Genomic DNA, 24,843 nt, shown 5'->3' on the forward strand with positions numbered 1-24,843 from the left:
CTTAATTCATTAATTTCTCAAAATAATCTTTCCATTTATCTAGCATATCTATTTCTTCACACAATACAGTACCACACTCTCCCTTGATCATCCTGGCATGTTATATCTTTATTTTTTTTTTTCAACTTCTTTTGTCTGGCTATCACAATAATCAGAAAAATTACACTGCTTCAGAAAGTTATCCATGAAGAGAAATACTTAAAACTATTGGCTTTACGGTTCTCCAACAAAATTTCATTACATGAATTCAGTTCATTTTTTTTGTCGGAATAATACAGTTTTCTTCTTGTCTTCAGTATTCTGCAATAAAAACTATCATAAAGAACATAAATTAGAAGAAAACACCATCATCATCATCATCCTTTCAGAGATTTAGGTGCAATGGCCTGTTCTGGCCTCATTCCATCTTTTTCTTAATCGTTCCTGACTTCTATGTCCTCCAATTGGCATATTGGAGTAGAAGAAAACATAACTAATAAAATAGTAAGTTCTCAATCTGATCAACTTACTGGAACAAACACAGGGTTAAATAACAAAACACTAGAACAAAACTAGCAGTGGAATTTGCTCCTTCCAAACAAGAACAATATTAGAGGCCTTCTAGATGTGTATCTTCTGGTGGCCATACACCATTTGAAAGAATAAATACTTTCAGATAAATCATAGGTCTCCGAATACATTGCTATAATAAATAGAACCCATATTCTCATTCCAATCCCTGCAGGGATTAGAATGAGTTGCTTAGCTGCCCTGATGCCTCAAATGTCAGTGCATACGTGTGCTAGCTTCAAACTTCTGGTATAACTCAATGGCAGTCTCCTTGTATGGGCAGGATGAACCAACATGTAAAATAAACTTTCAAATAAGAAAGATAGTTCTATTATATATTTTCAGCCAATTTAAATAAAAGAATGATCATTTCTTGATATTTGTTGGCCAAAATTATATGCAGGTCTTGAACTATGAAAATTGACAACTCCATGCATTATCTCCATTGCCATTACAAATTGTTGCCAAAGTTTTGTGATACTTTATAACAAACTAACTTTACTTTGTTCCAAACTGTTTAATAACAATATTTAAAAAATGATTTATTAACATATATCTTTATCATCTTTGTGAAGATGAAGACAAGTGAATTTAATTTTAGTGATAAATTAAATTTTGTGGCAGAATGTTAAAAGACTATTATGTTAAAGTAAAAGGTATGTGTGTGTGTGGGGGGGGGGGGATATACGTTTAATTATCCCAATTTCTTTCCAATGTTTTTCTTATAAGATTACATAATACGTCACCTAATTTTAAAAGTAATAATAATAATAAAATGTGGTGTATCTGAATGAAAGTAATCAGATAATCCACAATATTGCTTCAGTGTTGATTTATCACTCAGTATCTGCAGTAGTCTAGCTCCTATTAATGAGATCTCAATACAAGTAAACTGGTCTGGATAGTGATCCTTCCCATAATTCGTAACGCAATATATACTTCCAAAAGGAAGTGTGTGCTTTGCATATGGGAGGGATACTAGGACAAATTTTTATGAAGTCATATACTTTCTATATAGAAGCATCCAGTCATGAACTGCAATTAAACATGAAGATGTTCAATTGCAAACATTCTCTGCTCATACTTGATTAACACATTAGAAAACAAGAACAACTTTGTATCTAGCATAATATACTTTGTAATCAAGCATAAAAAAAACTTTCTTCATGCATCATGGGTTTATCACCTTTCTGGATGGTAAAAAATAAAGTAAAATAAACAACTGCCTATTTCCAAAAGAAATAGACTAAAGATATGATGCAAAACTGAAATGTTTGTGAACTGTGATCTCTTTGTCAATCATCAGAAAAATGCAATATTTTCATGAAGTGTTTCACTGGTAAGTTATTATGATTTGCTTTTGCAAATGCTACAGAAGATTCTAGTGTTATATAAAGATCACATAGTTCTGAGATAAAGAGGTTCCACATGTTGAAGTATTAGGAGGGATGATGGTGATGATTAGTCCATATCCTGAACAGAAAACCAGAAAGTATCAGGTACTTATCATTATTATTAGACTAGCCCTTTTCTCCAATTAAGGTATTTCATTTCCTACTCTGCTGTTAAGATCTACAATAAGAAAAGAACCAGTTTTTCATTTTTTCTTTATTATTGTAAGCTACCTTTTCTAATTACCTGAAAAATTACTCCAATTTTTCCTTTGTAAATTCTTCCGTAGGACCAGAGGCATAAATAAATCATATTGCCCAACTTTTCAGTTTGAAATCTGCCCACATCAGTATCTGAAATGGCCTGTTACTCAGCAAGTTTATCTTCATGTTTAGTGATGAAAAAACCTTCTGTTTAAAAAAAAAAAACAACAAAACAACAACAAAAAAAAAAGTGGTACATGATTAGACCATGTATAAGTAGCAGTATAACTACAATTGAGCAAATATTTATATAGTTTTTCTTGTAGAAAGGCTTATACGTTGGTTGCATATGATTACTAAATAACTTAAGGAATTCACAATGTATACTGGAATATAAATTAAACTAAACTTTAATATATACTTCCTATATTTCGGCAACATCATGTTGCCATCTCCATAGGAACATAAGATTAAGACACATGCATGCAGGCACTAAAAACAGCAAATGAGGTAGAAGCGAGGAAACTGTTGTTTTTCCTACAGTCCTGATGGTGACCCTTAGCAGGCTATATTAGGTATTCTTGGCCATTGGGCTAATGTTCTCAAGATGTATGTCTCCCAAATTTGGGGCAGTCTCATGCATCCAAATTTGTTGAGGTTTGGCATATTTCTTAGGGCTGAGGCTGATTCTATGAAAAGTCTTTCAAATTTATACATGCTGCGGTGTATTACTGTGGCATGTATCCAGAGCATGGTCTGCAAGCCCAGAATGGTTGTAATGGTGAAACCGGATGTAATCCTTGTGTTCAGAAATTCTGATATTCGCTGTCCTGCCTGTTTGGCCAAAGTAGGACAGCTTACAGCTGCAAGGGACCTGGTATACACCAGGTAGGTCTAGGGGAAGTGGTTGATCTTTAGTGGAGCAGATAAGGGATGCCAATTTTCTATATGGTCTGTAACAAGAGGTCAAGTCATGCTTATTCAGGATTTTGGTAATTTTTTCCAGGGTGTCCCGGATGTAGGGAATGGTGATGGATTTAGCATAATCTTTTTTGTGAAGGGGGGGGAGGTGCTATGGTTTACTGGTTTTAGTATTATTTGGATTTTTTGGGGGTTGTAGCCATTGGCTGAGAAAGTGTTAAGGATGTGATTTAGTTCAGTGGTTAGGGCATTGTCATTTGAACAAATTAGTTTAGCCCTGTTGTATAGCATCTTAATAACTCCATATTGTGTGTGTGTGTGTGGAGGGGGGTTGTTGGTGAATGTACCTGCCTATATGGGTGGGTTTTCTATAAATATTTCCCAAATTTGGGGCAGTCTCATGCATCCAAATTTGTTGAAGTTTGGCATGTTTCTTAGGGCTGAGGCCGATTCTATGAATAGTCTTTCAAATTTATACTTGCTGAGGTGCATTACTGAGGCTTTCTTCCACCGTATTCTGTGGCATGTATCCAGAGCATGGTCTGCAAGTCCAGAGTGGTTGTAATGCTAAAACCGGATGTAGTCCTTGTGTTCAGAAATTCTGATATTCGTTGTCCAGCCTGTTTGGCCAAAGTAGCAGCTTACAGCTGCAAGGGACCTGGTGTATACCAGGTCTAGTGGGTGACTATTGTGTCTAGGAAAGGGAGGCTGTTGTTTTCCTCTTTTTCCAGGGTGAACTTGATTCTGGGGTGTTGATTGTTTAAGTGCATTAAGAAGGAGAAAGTGTAACAGAGCCATGTGGCCAAATAGCGAACACATCATCAATGTAGCAAAGTCATATGGTAGGTTTTTGTGGGGCAGAGTTTAAGCCTTTCTCTTCAAAAGTCTTCATAAAGAAGTTGAACAAGGTTGAGGAGAGTGGTGAACCCATGGTTGTCCCCTCTATCTGTTTGTAGAATTTTCCCTGCCAAACGAAATAGCCTGAGTTCATTGTGAACTGAAATAGGGCTGAAATATCAGGGGAAAATTTCGCTTGGATGAGCTCTAAGGGTTCTTTGAATGGGACATTTGTGAATAAGGAGGAGACTTCAAAACTAACCATTATGTCAGTATGTTGGAGTGTAAGATTTTCTACACTGGCTTTGAAGTGGGATGAGTTTTCTATGAGTGATGGTGTGTTGCCAGTATAGTGTGGGAGCGCTTTGGCTAAATGTTTGGCTAATTTGTACATTGGGGAATCAATGCCATCCACTATGGGGATGTAATGGCACATTTTGTTTATGTATTTTTGGGAGCCCACAAATATGGTGAGTTAAAGGGTTTTAATTTGTTAGTAACTTCCACAGGCCAAGAAGTGACCTTCTTAAGGAGCCTATGGAGTTTTTTTTCTAATTTGTGAGTTGGTAGGATTGTATTCAATGGGGGAGGTAAGTAGCCCAATCTAATAATAAAGCATTAAGCTTACTTGTGTAGTTAGTATGGTTGAGCACCACAGCGGTGCTCAACCATACTAACCGCTTTGCTGATTACTATTTCTTTGTCTTTTTTCATTTCCTGTAGAGCCTTATATTCATTATTGGATATGTTGGTTTTTGGTGGTCTAGCTTTGGTGAGAACACAGGCTAATATTGTTGCCGATGTGGTTTGGAAGGTGGCAGATACCGCGTTCAATCTGGATCATAATTTCTTCGGCTGGTATTTTTCTAGGAGCACTGGTGAAATTGTGGCCACGTGCAAGAGCGTTGAGTGCTTCAGGCTTCAAAATAACTGAAGAAAGATTGACTACCGTGTTGAGTGATAATTTTGGTTCAGAGGTAGATTTCTTTTTTAAATTATCAAATTTCTTGATATGTTGACTCCGTATTTTCTCAAATTCTTTATCTGCCGAAGCTCTGGATACACGCCACAGAATACGGTGGAAGAAAGCCATAATAATACACCGCAGCAAGTATAAATTTGAAAGACTATTCATAGAATCAGCCTCAGCCCTAAGAAAGATATCAAACCTCAACAAATTTGGATGCATGAGACTGCCCCAAATTTGGGAGACGTACATCTTGAGAACTTCAGCCCAACGGCCAAGAATACCTAATATAGCCGGCTAGGGGGCACCATCAGGACTGTAGGAAAAACAACAGTTTCCTCGCTTCTACCTCATTTGCTGTTTTTAGTGCCTGCATGAACGTGTCTTAATCTTATGTTCCTATGGAGATGGCAACGTGATGTTGCCGAAATATAGGAAGTATATATCAAAGTTTATTTTAATTTATATTCCAGTATACGTTGTGAATTCCTTAAGTTATTTAGTAATTTATATAGTTTCTTCTTCACTTCAAGAACATACTGAAAAATTCAAACTAATAATTATGAAAAGTCAGACAAAACTGGTTCTTATATATTTAAGTGATTAACTTAAAACAAAAACTGTTTTGTCAGTTTTTTAAATCATAGGCTCGATAATTTTCCTTGGGACTTCGAATTAATCAGAATCTACTGTATATATTATTTATGTTAAAACAGATCATTCATCTTACTACCTGAATTCTTGACAATTCTCTTCATCCATCCAACACTAGATCTTTTTTTAACTAGTTCTTCCAGATGCTCTGTTCAGGTGACTGCTCCTCTTGGCAATTAAGACCACAGTCTTATCAAAGTTTCATCTCTGGTAAAATTCCCTTCCTTCAGACATTCACAACCTTATGTGCTCTGGCATTACAATGCCAAGTGGAAAGACTTGAATGACATTTACTCCTATTTATCATGGTCAGCTTACTGTTTTTGCAGTCACGCCTTCTGGTCCCTCACCAAAGCCACTGGGTGCAACTTTTGTCCAGCTGTGCTTCTTCCTACTCTTTCTCATCCTAATGGTAACATAACCTAAAGACAAGGCTGATGTCTTGGCTTCATTCTTCTCTTCCAATTCCTACATAGACCATGACAAATCACCTCCTTCCTTGCATGGAACATTGCATCTCATGTCTCCTGTGACCTTCCGACATAAAGACATCAGAAGAATCTTGAATAACTTGGATACTACAAAGGCAGCTGGTCCATGGAATTCCATCCACTGTACTCAAGAAATGTGCTGCAGAACTAATGTTCTGCAGCACAATTTCTTGAGTACTGTTTATCATCAAACTGCTCTCACATAAGTTATGTCTAAAATAAAGGAGATTATCAACAGTCAACTTCTTTGTTGAGAATCGCTATCTAATTAGTGACCACCAGTATGGATTTCTCAACTCTAGATCCACAGGATATTTCCTGGCCTATTTCACTCACATTTGGAGCCATTCCATGGAAATGGTTTGGAGAAACTGATGTTGTTACTCTTAACAACTCCAAGAATTTTGATAGCATTTGGCATGAAGGGTTTCTCAACAAGTTACCATCATTTGGACTGCCTTTATCCTTGTATAAATGGATCACCCATTTACTCTCAGATCGTTCAATGCATGTAATGGTGGATGGTGTTCTCTCAACTCAGACTTTCCTGCCAATGCCCCCCAGGGCTCTGTCATTTCATCCACCTTCTTCCTGATTTCTATAAATGAATGATTGAAGTAAGAGTCAGTCTCGGACTCTTACTTCAAACCATTCCTGGCACAATCGTATTATTTCCATAGAATCAACAGCTTCCAAAAAATTGGCGTCCTTTAACGGGTCAAGATGGTAATTCTCTGTCAAACAGTTACTTAATCTGTATTAATACCAAATTTAACCAAAACTCAAGATCTACCTAAAAATCTTGATGCTGTTCAACATCCATATGCGGTCGAACTGCACTCTCACTGAACCTGTACTCCCAGTCATCTTTCATTCTTTCATGCATTATGGGATACTAAGGCAAGTGATGTGAAGTCATTAGCCTCCATAAACAAGTTTCCCAGCTGTGAAGTTACTTCACAGGCAAATTTTGTTTGCTTACACTTGGATTAAGAATTAAACCAAGAATATAATTTCCAAATCATCATCATCAAATTCCTGATGAACCTTCAAAGGATGTAAAGATATGATAGTACTACATGAAAAATATACATCATTACTAACTTCCTATCTACAATTTTCCTCCAAATTAATCTGTTACCTGTCAAGACTCCAACATTATCAGATATTTTATTTCTATCTTCTAAGGCATTTTTTACCATATCAATTCACCTGTATCTTAGTGTTCCTCTGGGTCTTTTTCCTGCCAAACTGGCAGAGAGCACTTGTTTTGCTAATCTTTCCTCTCCCATTCTGTTTAAGTGATCATACTACCTGAGATTAGCTCTGCTAACACATTCCTGGATGCTAACAATGTTAAGTCTTTCCTAATAGACTATTGTCATTGATAACATCTGTTCACATACTAATCTTTCCTAGGACTCTCATATCTGCAGTCTCTAGTCTTTGGTCAAGTGTTTTATTTGTAACTCAGTTCTCAGATCCATAAGTAAAAATTGGCTTGAACACGGTCTTGTATACAGAGTGTTTTGACTAATTTCTCTCTTATTCCATATAAATTTATTCAGTTAACTTCCTACCATACCACCTTTGTTGATTCTGTTGTTCTATTTTCATATTTAATTTACCATCTTCATTAAAAATTGTGCCTAAGTACCTGAAATGTTTTACTTGTTCTATAGGTTCTCCATTTGCAATGCAGTTGATGTTTTCAATGCTTTTGCCTATTTTCATTGTCTTTGTCTTGTTATTGCTGCCCTTCATACCATATCTATTACAACAGTCATTCAATTTAGTAGGAGAATCTTGCAAACTTGTAGTAGAATTATTTAGAAGCGTAACATCATCTGCTAAAGCAAAGAGCTGACATTAACATCTCCAATTTTGATATCAGGTTTAATACCACTTTCCTTCATAATCTGATCCATATAGATAATGAATAACAGAGGGGATAATGTAAATCCTTGTCTAACACCAGATTTAACATTAAACCATCTTCCTGTACTTCCTTCAATTCTAACTGCTGACTTACAACTCAAATAAAGACTAAGTATTGCTTGATATAATGCCCCATTGGCACATACAGCTGTAGCATTTTGAATAGCTTCTATTTTGGCACCTTGTTATATGCTTTTTCCAGATCTATAAAACTTAAATACAGATATTTGTTATATTCCCAAGATTTCTCAATTATTTGTTGTAAAGTAAAAATCTGATGCCGACAGCCTCTATTTGACCTGAATCCAGCTTATTCTTCACCAAGTTTCACATCCACAATCCTTCTCAACCGTTTCTCAAGTATACTTCCATATATCTTACCCAGTAGGAACACCCAGTAGGGAATTACCTCTGTAATTCTCACATTCAGGTTTATTACCCCTTTTATATATGGGTATTATAAGAGCTCCACTTCAATCACCTGAAATTGATCCTTCTGAACTATGCAGTGCAGCCACTGTAAGACTTTTATACCCTGAGCATTTCTGGTCGAATATCATCTTATCCATCTGTCTTTCCACATTTTAGGCTTTTGATGGCTTTTTCTATTTCAAGTATGGATATGTATTCCTGATTGCATGCCTGGTCAGTGTGTTTCACCACTGTGCTGTCACTGATTCTTTAATTTAGCAATTTTTCGAAGTATTTACTCCATATATCAAGGATATCTTTTTCTCCAGTTTTCATGTCATCTTTATCATCTCTAATTCCTTTTACATCTCTCTTTTCGCCATTCCTGGGCTCCTTTGACAACCTCCAGAATATCTTTCCACCTTCTTGATATTTATTTTCTATGTCCTTACAAAAGTCTTTCCATGACTTTTGTTTAACTAGTTTTACAGTGTTTAACTTTCTTACTTTTGTCGCTGTATTCTCTAAGAGCACAAGCTAACTTATTTGCCAGGAACATTTGATATGCTTTCTTCTTTTCCTTCAATTCCTCTTTAATTTTCTATCTGCAGCATGGAGTTCTGATTTTTTTATCCTTGCAGACAACCTCACCACGTATCTCTCTCTCTGGCTGAATCAATGTTTTCTGCAGCGGTTGCCACTGAATCTAAGTTTGGTTCTTGTTCTCAAACTCTTTCATTTTTTCTTGAATAACGTTAGTGTATTTTAGTCTACAGTTCACATCTGCGAGATGCTCAACTTTTATTCACTTTAAAACTTTCTTACATGTTCTTCTTTTCAATATGAAATTCGATTTTATCCTGCTCAAGATTTAATGATGATCACTTCCAATTTCAAATCCTCTGTGCACTCTAGTGTCCTGCACCAGGGAGAAAACACCACTATCAACAATAACATAGGTTAGTAATAACCAGTCTATGTTGTGAGCAGAAATCCAACAGGTACTTGCCATTATTATTAGCTTTGCTCTTTTCTCCAAATTTTCCCCAAATTTGTATGTCTGACAATCATTTCCTGGTATTTAAATCCCCAACAAGGATAACTTTTCATTTTTCACTGTGTCAGTTGCTGTCTCTAAAGCCTCAAAACATTCCTCCACTTCTACCTTAGTAGAACCTTCTGTGGGACCATTGGCACAAATAAGTCTCATTGTCCAGTTCCTCATTCTGATATTTGTCTGCATCACTCTACTTGATATTGCCTGCCATTCAAGATTATTCTCGTATTTAGTGTTGAATACTATGATTACTCCTTCTTTTCCTTGATTGTCATTGCCTGAATATAACATTTTGTATTTATTGCTGAGAAAGATCTCACCAGTTTTTGTCTTTTTTTTTTGTTTCAGTCACCTCTATTATGTCGATCTGGTACTTATGCAATTCCTCAGCTAGCTCCATCTCTTTGCCATTCAGCGTTCTTATGTTGATAGTACTGATCTTGAACTCTGGTGATGTTGAGATGGAATGCACTTTAGGATTTGTTCCAATACCTGACTTTTCACTGTTTGCCCAGGTTCCTTGGCAAAAATAATGGGGGCCTTGTTTAACCGATCGACGCCCCAGACGGCATGAAATTCTGTCATGTTGTACCATCATCTGAAATTTTGGTTTAAGTCAATAAGAATACAATTTAGTCAGCTAAATCCAAAATCGCCGGCCCATCCTCATTCGTTCAGTATCCAGGTAGATACCAAACAAGGTGCACCACAAAAAAGGTGAGGACTGACATTAGGTCAGAAGCCCTGATTGGTTCTCCACATTCCTTTAACTACCTTACTGGCCATTAATCAAATGCGCATCGTCATATGCTTCGTATCCATCATATATTTCAATGTAATATTAATGCTATTACAATTTTAATATGCACTTCACATCCATGATAACCCTGACATCTATAGACACCTTGGCCAGTAGCATGTTTAAAGCCTATGTTGAGGTCTCCTCTCAGTTATACAGCTTTGTCCCTTAAGCACCCTCAATATAATTTCTTGGCATTCATTCCTATAAGGCACAGCATTATACATGTCCATAAGGATATGTGCTTTGCATTATGGGATACTAATGCAATTGATGTGAAGTCATTAGCATCCACACACGAGTTGCCCAGCTGTGAAGTTATTACTTCATGCACAAACTTTGTTTGCTTACACTTGGATAAATTATCAAAACCAAGAATATAATTTCTTGGCATCTTTAGTTTATAGTATAACCAAGTGGAAAAACCTTTAACAACCAAAGGACAATAATCTTCAATGGTTCAAGAAGAATATCAACAGACTTCTCTATTTCTGACCCTGCCCTCACATGGTATCTGTTTGCAATAGGTGCTTCTGCTTTCATGTGTGGGATATATATATATATCATCATCATCATCATCATCATCATCATCAAATTCCTGCCATGTACCCTCAAGGGGTGTACAGGTGTGTACAGGAGTATATATATATATATATATATATATATATAAATTAAAAGTAAAAAAAAAAAAACATTATAAACAATATAAACATTATATTGAATTGAATATTGTATAGTTAAACAATACAATATTCAATTCAATGTATTATTTTTGCTTGCTTGCTTGCTTACTTACTTATCTGTTTGCTTGCTAAGTAAGCAAGCAAGCAGATAAGAAAAAAGAAACCATTTGTTAACAAAGCTAAGAAGTTACAGCCTGTTACTAGGTGAAGGACTATTTTAACTGACTAAAATGTAGATAAATACAGTCAATGTCAACTAATTCAATATGATTGGTTTTCTTGATTTTTCTGTGCAGCTGACAAAACAAAAAACAGCTTTTAAAAAATGAATTTTATTGAAACTTATATTAATTCAAATTTCATACATACTGTGGGGGGGGGGCAGATTATTATATGTCAAAATGTATATACTTAGTGATATCACAATTGAATAAATGTGCATACTTACAGTGTGCACTTACATCTGTTCCAAGGCACAAGAGTTACTATTCGATTTCCACAGGACCATGCAAAATAGCACTCATCAGGTGAAAAAGCACAGTGCCATGTCTCACAGCCTAAAGAAGGATTTTTGTCCTCACCATCTGCAGGAGCTAATCGTACCAGAAAGGAAGCCGAATCTAAAATTTAAAATTATATGCATGTAACAACCTCTTTCATAGAAACCATTATTTAAAAAGAAATCTGAAATTCTATTAAAGTAACATTTTTCACATTGATTAGATGACAACACTGCTAAATGATGTAACCTGACATTCAATTTTACTGGAGCCATGAGTAGTACAGTTCCACACTTGATATCTAATGACTTCCTTATATTTAAACTTTAAGAGCTTAAATAACCAGCAGTCTGCAGTTGAACCAAATGAAAATATGATTAATTTTTGCTCCCGGTCTCAATAAGAAGGTTCTGCAAAAAAAAAAAAAAAAAAACCGAATTATAGAAGAAAATTCAGATAAATAACAGCAGAAACTGAGTATGAAGTGGTGCAATGACAGAGAGAGAGAGAGAGAGAGAGAGAGATAAAAAGAATGGAGCAATTATTACACTAACAGCTACCTTCTGAGCAGAATTCAGGATTTATAAGCATAATTCTCCTAACACAAACTTGAAAACATTATTTTATATGTCATGAAGTTTAATGGATCAAATAATCTTATATCAAGATTACAAAACAGATTTAAATGTGGATTTCAAAATAGAAATATTACTGTGGGAGTGAAGAGCAAATAGACAGTTTAGTCTTTCACATTTTTTCTCATGAAAAAGAAGGAAATATTTAGTGAATAAAATGTTTAAAACAAATGATCACTAATGAACGATAATAATTTATGAATAAGGAAAGAAAACATAAACACCATAAAAAATAAGCAATGCAAACCTGTGCTGATCTTTCTGTAAGTCAGAGAAAGTGATATCACCAGCAGATCCAGATAACAAGGAACCATCTGCCCATGAGTGGACTGAATAGATACAGAATTATATAATCTGAAAACTGTGCCCTAGAGGCCATCCTCTCCCCTCCATAACATGATTCCAATAATCAAAGTGATAGTCTGAAATGATCCATCATCTGAAAACTATCCAAAATGTTTATACCATATTGGGAATGAAATCACCACACTGTTGATACAAAACTACTAATAAAATCTTAATCATGTTAGACAATCAACAGCATACTGTACATTCCTGTAAAGTATATTCTAAGAAATGACTATGGTTTTTATCTGCTTGTGTTTATCTTCCCTCCTCCTCCTCCTCCAAAACTGAATATGCACTTGTGGGAGTTGTTCTGATATAATAGAATGGCATCATCAAAATGGCATAAATTTGTATAATTTTAATCAGTAATATAAATTTTCATACAGCCAGGGATGGAAATAAAGGTGAAACTATGCTATTTAAAACTAATACACTTTTTAAGAAAATAATTCTGAGATGTCATGTCTTAAAATCAAATGAACTTACTAATTTCATCCCTGCTCTTATTTTTAAAGCTTGCCATTTCTTACCACTTCAAATTAAACATAAATATTCTTCTACACAATTTCATTTATCCTGCAAGAACAAAATGTACATTAACATGCAGAAAATTCCAGGTTTCATACTATAAAAAGTAATGCTAATTAACTTTAGTATTTAGACAACTATATATATAATGGTTATAAACCATCTGTACTAATCTATGACTTGTTGGTCACTAATATTAATACATTCCTACTAGGGAAGAGAGACAAAAACTGGTATTGGTAGTGAAATCTTAAAGAACACTAATTTAAAAAAAAGTACTGCCTCTACAGAAATTGTCTCTTTTTGGTTCAGTATTATATTCTTGCATTTTCAGGGTTCATGTCTCTAAATGGTAAGATTGCAGACCTAATTTTTTTGCTTTTACATTTTACATTTAAAGCTGGATATTTTTAAAGATATCTTCAGATCCAAAATGGGGAATACATTATGTTTTTTTTAATTTCAGCATAAGGCTTTTGCTCTAACATAAATTCCTTTTCAAATAAAGGAAAATTCAATAATTGCTGATATCAGTAGTGAAATCTTAAAGGAATGCTAATTTTAAAAAAAAAAAAAAAAAAAAAAAAGTACGGCCTCTTCAGAGATTGTCTCTTTTTGGTTTAGCATTATAATCTTGTATTTCCAGGGTTACTACAAAAACTGATCCTATTGATACAATAAATCTTTTTTTTCTTATTATCCTTTCTTTTATCCAGTCCAATTTGTTCACCTGAATAAGTGTGGTACACACACAAAGTTCCAACAACCAAGCAGAACAACTTGCTATAGTTCATTCACTTATATATCTCCAGGAATTAGAAGTCAATTCATCATCAAAAGACAGTAACAATTTTCTGTGACAGTAGAAGCACTATAGACAGCATAAAAAACCAGAACAACCATATAGCATTATAAAACAGACAAGAAAGCTGGTTTGGAATCTCACTCTATTGGTATATGGGAAATCAAGTTCTGCTGGGTGAACACACATACTGGGGTTACGGGAAACGAGAGAGCGGATCAGTTGGAAGAAGCGGCTAGAAACAACTTACCAAAAGTACTCGAAATCTGCTATAAAAACACTTGCAGAAGAAAGAAGCCTAGACTTTTGGGAAGAAGAATGGAAAACATAAAAAAAAAAAAAAAAAAAAAAAGGATCATCAACAAAAGAATGGTTTCCTAACATCAGAAGCAGACTCCGGCTGAAAAAACGCCATTTCTTCAGGTTTAACCACACTACTAACGGGGACATGGAAAATTAAGACACTACTTACACAGATTCCATATCCTGGAATCACCATCATGTATTTGTAGTTCACAACTCCAACAGACTGTTGACTACATACTTTATGACTGCCAGCTACTAGACTCCATACGGATGCCCCTAATGCAACACGTCATTACTTCTGGAGACAAGTGGCCAGTGTCAAAACAGAGACTAACTGAAAAGTATTACTCAGAACTAATTAAATTTGCCAATAAGATTAACTACCAGTCATTGTAGAGTAACATAAATTACTGATATTGTATGAATTATATAGTGTAAATATATGTATATATAAAAATATAAATATGGATGCAAAAGTCGGAAAATGTACATATAGATGTAAAAATAAATACAAAAATATAAATGTTAATCGGTACTTGTAAGCTACATGTAATATAAGTATTGGGGCATGCAGGAATAAATTACCTCCTGGAAGGATTACTATCAGGAGGAAAATGCAACACGCATGCATGCATGCATGCATGCACACACACACACACACACACACACACACACACACACACACACACACACACACACACACACACACACACACAGAGAGGATGTATTCTGAAAGTAAGTGCCAGAAGTATAGATTATGTGAAAAGGAGAGGGAAATGGTGGAATGTTCCAAATAATAAACATGAAAAGGCAAGTGTTTGGAGAAAGCACAGACGGGAAGAATAAAAGTGAACAAAAGTAACCCAAAATACAAGTTATAATATGGAAGATATGAAAAATGACAAAGTGGTTGTAATGAAAAAGAGAGAGAGAGAGAGATAAGGATTATGAAAGCAAGAAAAGGCAAAAACAGAAGAGTGAAGTATGATGACAGAAATCTCACAGCTTCAATAGTGCTTCATAATACAAAATGGGATTGAAGAAATTGAAAAAACACTGAATAAGTATCGGGAAAGAAAATGAAAAAATGAGAGGGAAAAAAGAATGAAAGAACAGAAAGGAGTAAAAAAGGATAAGGTGATGTATGATGTGCTATATAATGAATAATGAAAGAATGTTTGCTATGGCGCCTCGATAGGTCAGTTAGTACTGGCAATGCCCTTCACCTTTTTTGGGGGGAAAGGCAGAGGCTGGGGTTTCAATCCCTTCTAAGATGCAAAGAACATTTATAAGGACTTTTTCAACACTAAAGGTGACTTAGTCATCTGATATGCTGGCAGCAGAGTTTACCTTCCTGGAAACTACAGCTTTCCATCCTGCAAAAAGCAAACATGCCAGAAGAAAAAGAGGTATAATACACTAGCCTTATAATATTAATTGTTTTAGCAATAATTAAAAGCAAGTTTTCTGGGATTGAAGATTTGCAACATGACCATAGCTATATATAATCATAGTAAGTGAAGGATGTGACTGTATCAGTCTGCTCTATAGGAGATAAATATAGCATGAGAGAAGATATGAAAAAGTTACTGAATGAGGTGAAAACAAAGAGAGAGAGAGGGGGGGGGAGGAAGGTGAAGATTGCAAGCTTGTTGCTAACGCATGACGTGGGTTAGGTGATAGTTGAGATATGATTATTAATGATTCAACGTGCATCACACAGGAGAAATAATATGGAGTATATTGATGTATTTAATGTTTTTGATGATAGAAAGGATTTGTACTAGTGGGACTACACTTAAATGGATTTGGCATTATATGCTCTGAGAAATTGTTGTTGTTGTGGAGTAGAAAATACAAGTAGTGGTAGAAACTAGGTGTTACAGGGTGACTGCATGAGAGATCAAGATTTTCATGACTTAGAAGTTGCACAAGAGAAGGAAAGCATGGAAAGGATGACCCTGAGAATGCTGGGAGCAGTTATCACAGAAAGCAGCCATGGAATATGGACTACTTTTATTAACTAGCCAGGTTTGAAGAAATTCTTAATAAACATAGCCTAACAGCTGGTATCATGCATGTTCACTAATATCAGAAGCATCAAGAAAGTGATGAAATTTTATCATTAATAAATGAAACTGGACCAAAGATGATCAGCAGAAGTGAGACCTGCTAAGAGAAGCAGATATTCTCACAGGACCAGAATGATGTGACAGTGTATTTAGTGAGGACAATCAGGATAGAAAGGAGAACTACTTGAGTAATGATTGCAGGGGAAAAACAACCAGAACAGAGATCCTGATTATGAAGAGGATTGTGCTACAAACACAAATAAATCTTATGAATATGTAAGTGGAATTGCTGTTATGAGTGATTTCAACTATGGGGATAAAAACTGGAGAGAAGAAAAAGCATGAAAAACGGAGTTACTTGGGAATGACTATCTCAAGCAGAATGTGATGAAAGGAACTCCCAGTGCAAGAATACAAGACCTAGTAACAGCATTAGAGAAACTGTATATAAATGGGGCAACTGTTTTATCTCCAACTGAGGAGATGATGATTTTAACTTGGGAGGTGATAACTCATATAAGAGATTTCATTAAAAAATGAAATCTCTTATAAGAGTGGATTATAAGCAAGTCATTATGACAGAAGATGGCTTGAAGCTGTACCCTGACATGAAAAATTTATATGGCAGAAAAATTAGCAATGCATTAGAAGTAGCCAAAAGATCTGAAGAAAGCTATATCTGACTAAATTATATGGGAGTCAAAGGGATGAAAAATAGTTTGAAAAAAGGGCTACATGAATAGAAAATGTGTGGATCTAATTCCAGGGGAAAAGGTGAAAGTAATGAAAAAGCTATGAAAAGCAGTTTCCTTATGGGCAAAGGAAAATCCAAGAGGAATTTTAGCTATGTGGCAAATAAAAGGAAAAATAACCATGGAAAATAACTTTAGTGAATACAGAAGATAGGAAAGTGTTGGATGTCTTAGAAATATCTGAACCATATAAAATTTGAGATGGAAAACAGCAACTTACATGGAAACTATTTTAATAATGCAAAATTTTCGTCTTAATTATAGAAGGCATCTTTAGTGCAATGATAAGTGATTTTTAATACAATAAAGGTAAGGAATATACCATAGTCCCCCCCCCCTTATTCACAGATTTGCTATCTGTGGTAGAAAAATATTAAATGAAAAATTACAGAAATAAAAAATTTATAATTACATCAGCAAAGTAGATATTAGATCAACGTTATTTCAAATCCGAATGTTTGTAGAAACTATTAAAGTTTCGGAAGTTGACCTGAGAGTTTACGAGAATACAATCCTCGACATCCCCGAGTTGTCGTAGCTACTTTAAGTAGTGCCAGCTAAGACAACTAGGAAATGCTGAGGATTGTATTCTTGTAAGCTCTCAGGTTAATGTTTAAAACTTTCATAGTTCCTAAAAGCATTTGGCTTTGAAGTTTTAAATCGCACACAGTTGTGAGTAGTTCTCGGTTATCAGATCGACTGTCACGGTATCACAGTGCTTGTGTTCAATAGCACTAATTTTACTTAATAATAATGGCTCCAACTTGCAAGAGTAGTAATACTGGCAATTTAGATATGCCAAAGAGAAGAGGTAAAGTGCTTCCTTTTAAGTGAAAAGGGTGAAAATTCTCGACTTTATAAAATAATAAATAAATAGTAATAATAATAATAACAATAAAACGTATGCTGAGGTTGCTAAGATTCCATTCACATTCAGATAACATTTATTACAATATCATATTGGAGGCTTAATAATTGTATACAGCACTCAAAAAGGATTAAAACAGATTTTAATACTTCCTATATTTCGTCTCAATCACTGAGAGATCTTCAGGGATTAGAAAAAAACTAATGTAACATATGCACAAATACCACACAATACTAAGCTAACCACGTTGGTGACTCTAAAGTCCTATCTAGGTTGTGGGCCCTCTATGGGCGATAGTAGGTGGCCTAGAATGTAAGGTGGGATCTCTGATGATTAATGTTTCCAAATCTTCGGAAGTTTAGTGCAACCGTATTTATTTATTTATTGAGATTTAATTGATTTCTGAGAGCTGCTGCAGAATCTAAAAATAGTCTCTCTTTTTTTTTAATTTACTGTGGTGGAGCATGGTGGTTTTTTTTCCAAAAAATGAGCCATAGACTCAGCCCCTCTCAAACCTGGGTAAGGTATGTAGATGATGTGTTCTCTATTTGGCCTCATAGCCCGGACACATTAGACTCCTTCCTCAGTCACCTCAACAGCCTACATCCAAGAATCCAGTTTATGATGGAAAAGGAAAATAACAATAGTTTACCCTTCCTAGACACTTTAGTTACATGCCTTCCTAATGGTACAATTTCCTTCACTGTATATAGAAAACCTATGCACACAGGCAGATACATTCACAAACTCTCCCACCACCACTCTGCTCAACAATGTGGCATTATTAAAACTTTAACCAAGAGGGCCCACAATCTTTGTTCCAGTAGAACTGCCCTTTCAATTGAACTCAACCACAACATCTTCCTCTCCAATGGCTACAGCGATTATAGTATTAAAAAAATAATCAGTTCCTCATCCATTCCCCGGCCATCCCTTCAGAAAGCATTCAGAAATGCCATCACCATACCCTACATCTGTGGCACATCAGAAAAAAATAGCTAAGACTTTAAAAAAAGTACAACCTTCACATAGCATTTAAGTTACACCACAAACTTGCTACCCTTATCCGTTCTACAAAATATCAGCTCCCTCCTCTCTCAGTGCCTGGAGTTTATAAAGTAACATGTTCCAGTAAGCTGGTGTACTTTTGACAGACAGGGAGATCAGCAACCATCTGCTTAGAAGAACACAAGTCATACATCTGCAAACAAGACTATGGTCAGTCAGGCTTGGCTGACTATGGCTTGGATACAATCCACAGGATCTCTTGGGAAAAAACCACCATGCTCCACCACAGTAAATTAAAAAAAGAGAGACTATTTTTAGAATCTGTAGCAGCTCTCAGAAATCAATCAAATCTAAATAAATATGGTTGCATTAAACTTCCGAAGATTTGGGAAACATTAATCATCAGAGATCCCACCTTACATTCTAGGCCATCTACTATCGCCCATAGAAGGCACACCACCTAGATAGGACTTTAGAGTTACCCAAGTTAGTTAGTTTAGTATTGTGTGGTATTTGTGTATATGTTACATTAGTTTTTTGTAATCCCTGAAGATAACTCAGTGACTGAGACGAAATATAGGAAGTATAAAAATCTGTTTTAATCCTTTCTAAGTGCTGTATACAATCCATTAAGCCTCCAACATGATGTCCTCACAGCACTTGAAGCCTCAAAGCATGGATTATTACAATATGTTGTTATAATTGTTCCATTTTATTATTAGTTTTGTTGTTAATCTCTTAGTGTGCCTAATTTATAAATTAAACTTTATCATAGGTATGTATGTATGTATAGGAAAAAACATAGTACATATAGGTTCAGTACTATCTCCAGGATGTCTTGGAACGAATCTCCTGAGGATAAAGGGGGGACTACTGTACTACCATTGTTTTGATTTTTCAAAGGCATTTGACAGGGTGCCACATGGAAAGTGGATTTTTAAGTTGCATCATATGGGTTTGGATATCAAGTTATTGGATTGGTAATTGGCTTTCTGATATATATATATATATATCAGGGAGTTGTATGTGGGGAAACAGTATCAGGGAATAGGAAGGTTACAAGTGGAGTTATACAGGGTTCAGTCCTAGGGACATTGCGGTTCAATCTTTATGTCACTGATATTGTTACAGGTCTTCAGGGCGATGTTCAGTTGCTTGCAGATGATGTGAAGTTTGGGAAGGTTATTATTAATAGTGCTGATGTTTTGGCTCTTCAAGAGGATTTGAATATCTAGTAGAGTGAGCAAAGGCATGGGAATGTTAGCTTAATGCAACTAAATGTAAGGTTTTAAAATTTGGGATCTACAGAAAGGATGCTTCATACTCACTTGGTGGAGCTATACTGAAAGAAGTGGGGGAAGGATTTGGGGGAGATTGTTGATGGAAATTTGAAGTTCAGAGGGCACATTGCAAAAGTTAGAAAGACATCTCAGAGAACTGCTGTAATATTGAAAAGTACAAGAGACCACAAAAGATAAAAAAAAAAAAAAAAAAAAAGGTGGTGGTCCCATTGTATAAAGCCTTGATCAGACCACATCTGGATTTCTGTGCTCAGATCTGGTCACTGGGATTTAAGGGGATGTAACACCTTGGAAAGGTTGCAGAACAGATAACAAAAATGATGTCAGGACCATACAATGTTGATTATGAAGATAGACTGAAGGCATGCAGACTGCACAGTTTGGTGAATAGAAACCAAAGGGGGGGGGATGTGATCACGACAATTAAGCTGTTGAAGGATTATTATTTTATTAACACCGAGGAGATTTGTCATGTGGTAGAATGAGGGAAAGAAAGAAGTACACGAGGCCATCCCTAGAAGTTGCAAAAGGAGGTGGTGAGTAAAAGAGTAAGAAGTAAGTTTTTTTGCATGGAGAGTGGTAGGGGCATGGAATGCATTGCCTGAGAGGGTGGGGAATATGCAGACTGCAGATGGTTTTAAGGAGTGGTATGAAAGACTGTGTTCACTAGTGTTGACCTCCCACAATAAGTGTTTTGACTCCATGGGGATCAGGAAAATAATAATAATAATGGGCAATGGAACATAAATAACAGAAGCATTTTAAAAAGCACCACCAAGTTAAACAGCAACCAGTCAATAAAATTCCTTATTAATTTAAAAAAGGCACACACACACACACACACAAGCACACATATACAGCAATCCCTCGATTAATGCGCCTAATGCATTCTTTAAAACAGGCCCATTAATCGAAAATGAGATCAAATATAATAACCTATGGGAAAAAGTTTAATTCGTTCCTCAAATTTCTTTTTTGAACCTTAATTTTTTTATAAAAGAATTGAGGTATGTCTCAGGGCCTAGTTAAAGGAAAACCATGAAGCTTAAAGATAATAAAACATATTCAGAATATAAATTTTATTATTCTACTTCTTAACACAGAATTGAGCTAACGTAGTTTAGAGGGCATTTTGTTTCTTTTTTTTTGTACAACCGACGGTATGGTCCTATTGCCTCTTCTACTCTTCTGCAAATTTTACTGCTTCTCTCTTCATCAGGATCAGCCTCTAAGCATTGCTGCTTAAAAACTTCGATTGTATGAAAAATATTTTCAAATTGTTTCTGTGAAATCTCTTTTGGCTGCCTATCAGTGGTTGAATTTTCTTCATATTCTTCGGGATCTTCCTGCTGTGCATCTAAATTTAACAGGTCGGAATCACTCAATTCTTCAGAATGAGATTTAATTAACTCTTGGACGTTATCATTGTCAATCTCATCAAAATCCAGTTCACGCCAGATGTTGGCAATTTCCTCAACAACATTATCCATTTCATTTGAAAAGCTTCCAAAATCTTTTGCACAATGTGGAAGAATGTGCTTCCAAACGGCTTGCATATTGCTAGCAGTAATTTCATTCCAAGATTGATGAATATTTTCGATAGCAGATTTAACATTAAATTTCTTCCAGAATTCTACTAATGTATAGAATTCTCACCAGATGTTGCTTCTATTGCCTATTTAAATGTTCTTAAAGGTTGCAATAATCCCCTGGTCCATAGGTTGTATGAAAGAAGTTGTATTTGGCAGTAAAAATTTGGAACATAGCATACATAGTGTAATATGCCATTAAAAATAACTTTGTAAACTGTTTTAAATCAGTAACTAAATTATTTCATTCTGGTGAGTGATTTTTTAAAATAGTCAGCCATAAAAATGTAGAGATAGAAAATTTTTAAAATCTGTAACGTTTATTTTTAAGATGTATATAGGTGCACTAATCAAATTTGGTTATCGGAAAAAAATGATGCACTAATCGGGGAGTGCATTAATCGAGGGATTACTGTATATAAGAAAACAATAAATTAGTAATTAATAGAAGAGTTTCACAATAATATTTCTCAAAGAGAGGATAAAGCTGAGGGCCATCAAAATTATTTAAATTCTGATTATGTAAAAAAGTCTCTCCACTTTCTTTATATAATCATTCCATAAGGAATCTAATCTGGTGTAAGAGCTTGGTTTTTATCCCAAGAATTAAAGAAAAACTATCATTTATGCTCATACTCCCAGATTATACAGTCTTCCAAAGATCCATAAACCTGGTATTTTATTAAGACCTTATTAGGCTGCATTAATTGCACACCTAAAAAGTTTCTAAGTTGCTACCTAACTTAACTGGAAAATCTGCTTCACATATTAAGAACTCTTTGGATTTTAAAAATAAATTTGTCATCTTCATTTAGGTCCTTCAGTATTATGATTAGATTAGACATAGTAGCCTGTTACACTAATAATCCGTTGAAATTTACTATTAATTTACTTAAACAAGATTTTTATTCTGACAGTCTTAAACTTACACTTTGTTATTCATTCTGGTTATTTTAGTGTTCAAGATAAAGTATATCAGCAGACTGAAGATACAGCATTTAGAAGTCATCTTTCTATTAAACTTTCAAACTACTTTATGGAGCACTTCAAAGATCATCTCCTTAATGATATTTCTCCCAAACTATGGTATGGTACAGATATGCTGGTGACATATTTGCTATATGGAACGATTCTCCATTTGAGCCTCTGTAGCTCAGTTGGTATAGACAAAGCCCTCTGATTGGAAAAATCTTGGTTTGATTCCTGTCCATGACACGAGGAACGTTTATTTGGTCTCTTTCAACTAAAGGTCAGTTAGCTGGTCTCATATGGAAGTAGGAGATTTTTTCACCTGGAAACTTGGGTTTTTCATCTCTCAGAACAAGCAAACTGGCTCACTGAACACACACACACCATGGACAGTCATAAAATACATATATTTAATCCCTCATTAGGAGGGCTCAACCTGTCCTCCTCCCAAAAGGGAGGAAGGAAGAGGGAAAACCCCCATATGAAATAAATAATTCTCCATTTGATTTTAAAACTTTTTTGTTTCGTGTCTCAAAAATAAATAAAATTCATCCTACAGTTCATCATAGAAGCCAGGATATTTCTAGATTTAATGATTCTTCATCAACCTGATGGAAATTTGCATTTCTCAGTTTTTCATAAAGAAACAATACTGATCATTATATCCATGTTATTTCACACCATCCAAGTAAAAATTTGGAGCTATCAAGACCATGCTGAACTGTGCTCATACTTTATGTTCAACAGAGGATCTTTTAAGTCAAGAACAGAATTAATTACATAAAATCTGCTTGTCTAAAAAATCTTCAACAAGTCCCGTATCACCAAAATAATTAACAGTTTTAAGTTCCCAATTACTACTGTTCGGGAAGAAATCTCTCTCCCTCTCCGATTCCTCATCCTTATGTTAAAGGAATATCTGATGCTTTGCTAAAAGCATCAGATATTAATTGTTTAAGTTTGAAGCCTCTCAACATCATGGTTTTCTTTTTGTTCTATCACGAAATTTCAATCTCTTTCTTTACCTAAAGACAAGCTTCCTCCAATTAACTTTCTTAGGTGTTGGCCAGATACTTAACTGTTGTGATATTTTTTCATACTTTGGAAACTCAGGTAGATCTGATGTCTGCTGTGAAAAATATAATATTACATCCAGTATCATGAACCTAAGCAATCTGGCTAATCAAACTTTTATGTTTACTAAGCACAAAGTCCTCTAGAAGATAACCTAGCTCTTAAAGGGTAGATTCCTTATGGAACATTTATATAAAGAGAACTGTGAGACTTCTTACATCATCCAAATTTTAACAGATCCTGATGGCCTTCAGTTATCCCTTCTTTAGAAAATATTGTTATATGAATCTTGTTATTTTCTTATTATATATATATATATATATATATGACTAAGAATTTATAAGGCAAAACACCGGAATAAGAAGATAACATTTACTTTAATTGACAGCTCAACGTTTCATCCTAATTGCACAGGATTTCTTCAGGTGTAAACATACAAACCAGTAGACAAAACAGTAAAGATTAACAAAAATGACAACTATTATGTAATTATAGAAGAAAATGATGTTATTTTTAAATATTTCTAATTTTATATCGCATTATTCAGAATGCTGTGTGTGTTTATACATTCACATGCATGTGTATGTTTAAAAAAGGCTAGGATGTATTCAGATAAATTGATACTTGAGTTAATATTTAGATATTTAGAATCTGATGCCATTTCCAGATTTTTCTCTTTGTTGTGTCATAGTAATGGTGTAATATTGAAAGTTTATTTTTCACTTGGTTAGAGTATAATAAATTTAGTTTAATCCTTTATCCAAGTGTGCATGGAGTGCCCGTGTGTACCACCTTACCCCAGTCCTGAAGATACTTTCAGGCGCAAACTTTGTTTGCTCACACTTGGATAAAGGATTAAACTAAATTTATTATAATGGTGTAACAGTTCTGATTTATTCCATAACACTGATGTCTCATTTGCAAAGTGTCTTGTGAGTCGGCCGAAGAAAGTACATGTCATGACAAAGCTGAGGCTCCATTCCTATAGAATTCATTATCTTAGGCATGTTCTTCAATAAATTGTTTAACTGATTTTTCTATCTGTCCATAGTAAGTTAACCAGAAATCACACCATAGCTGATAAACACTTGGATATTTTATGTTAGGGTGTTGACAATTCTGGTAGTCATGAAAAAGCAGAAGTGAGGGTAGTCCATGGTTCCAGACTAAGCATATATCGTCAATGTAT

The 24,843-nt window shown here is 35.0% G+C and overlaps 1 protein-coding gene across 2 annotated transcripts in view; it reads right to left on the reverse strand.

The window, feature by feature from the left end:
• LOC150104494 (WD repeat and SOCS box-containing protein 1-like) overlaps positions 1 to 24,843 on the reverse strand; it is a 143,633-nt gene that overhangs the window by 103,148 nt on the left and 15,642 nt on the right. Inside the window, exons 2-3 of one of the 2 annotated variants that reach the window (XM_090395184.1) lie at positions 12,872 to 12,961; positions 11,351 to 11,522 (exon numbers count right to left, since the gene is read on the reverse strand). In XM_090395184.1, coding sequence (XP_090251310.1) covers positions 11,351 to 11,522; positions 12,872 to 12,908 — 209 coding nt within the window. In that variant the 5' untranslated portion in view covers positions 12,909 to 12,961. Of the gene's footprint in view, positions 1 to 11,350; positions 11,523 to 12,871; positions 12,962 to 24,843 lie in introns of those variants that run through there. The other variant, XM_090395185.1, reaches the window with a different exon arrangement.

This window comes from Typopeltis vanoorti, chromosome 7 (genome assembly GCF_054136105.1).
Source record: "Typopeltis vanoorti isolate ZY-2024b chromosome 7, IOZ_Tvanoo_1.0, whole genome shotgun sequence".
NCBI lineage: Eukaryota > Metazoa > Arthropoda > Arachnida > Uropygi > Thelyphonidae > Typopeltis > Typopeltis vanoorti.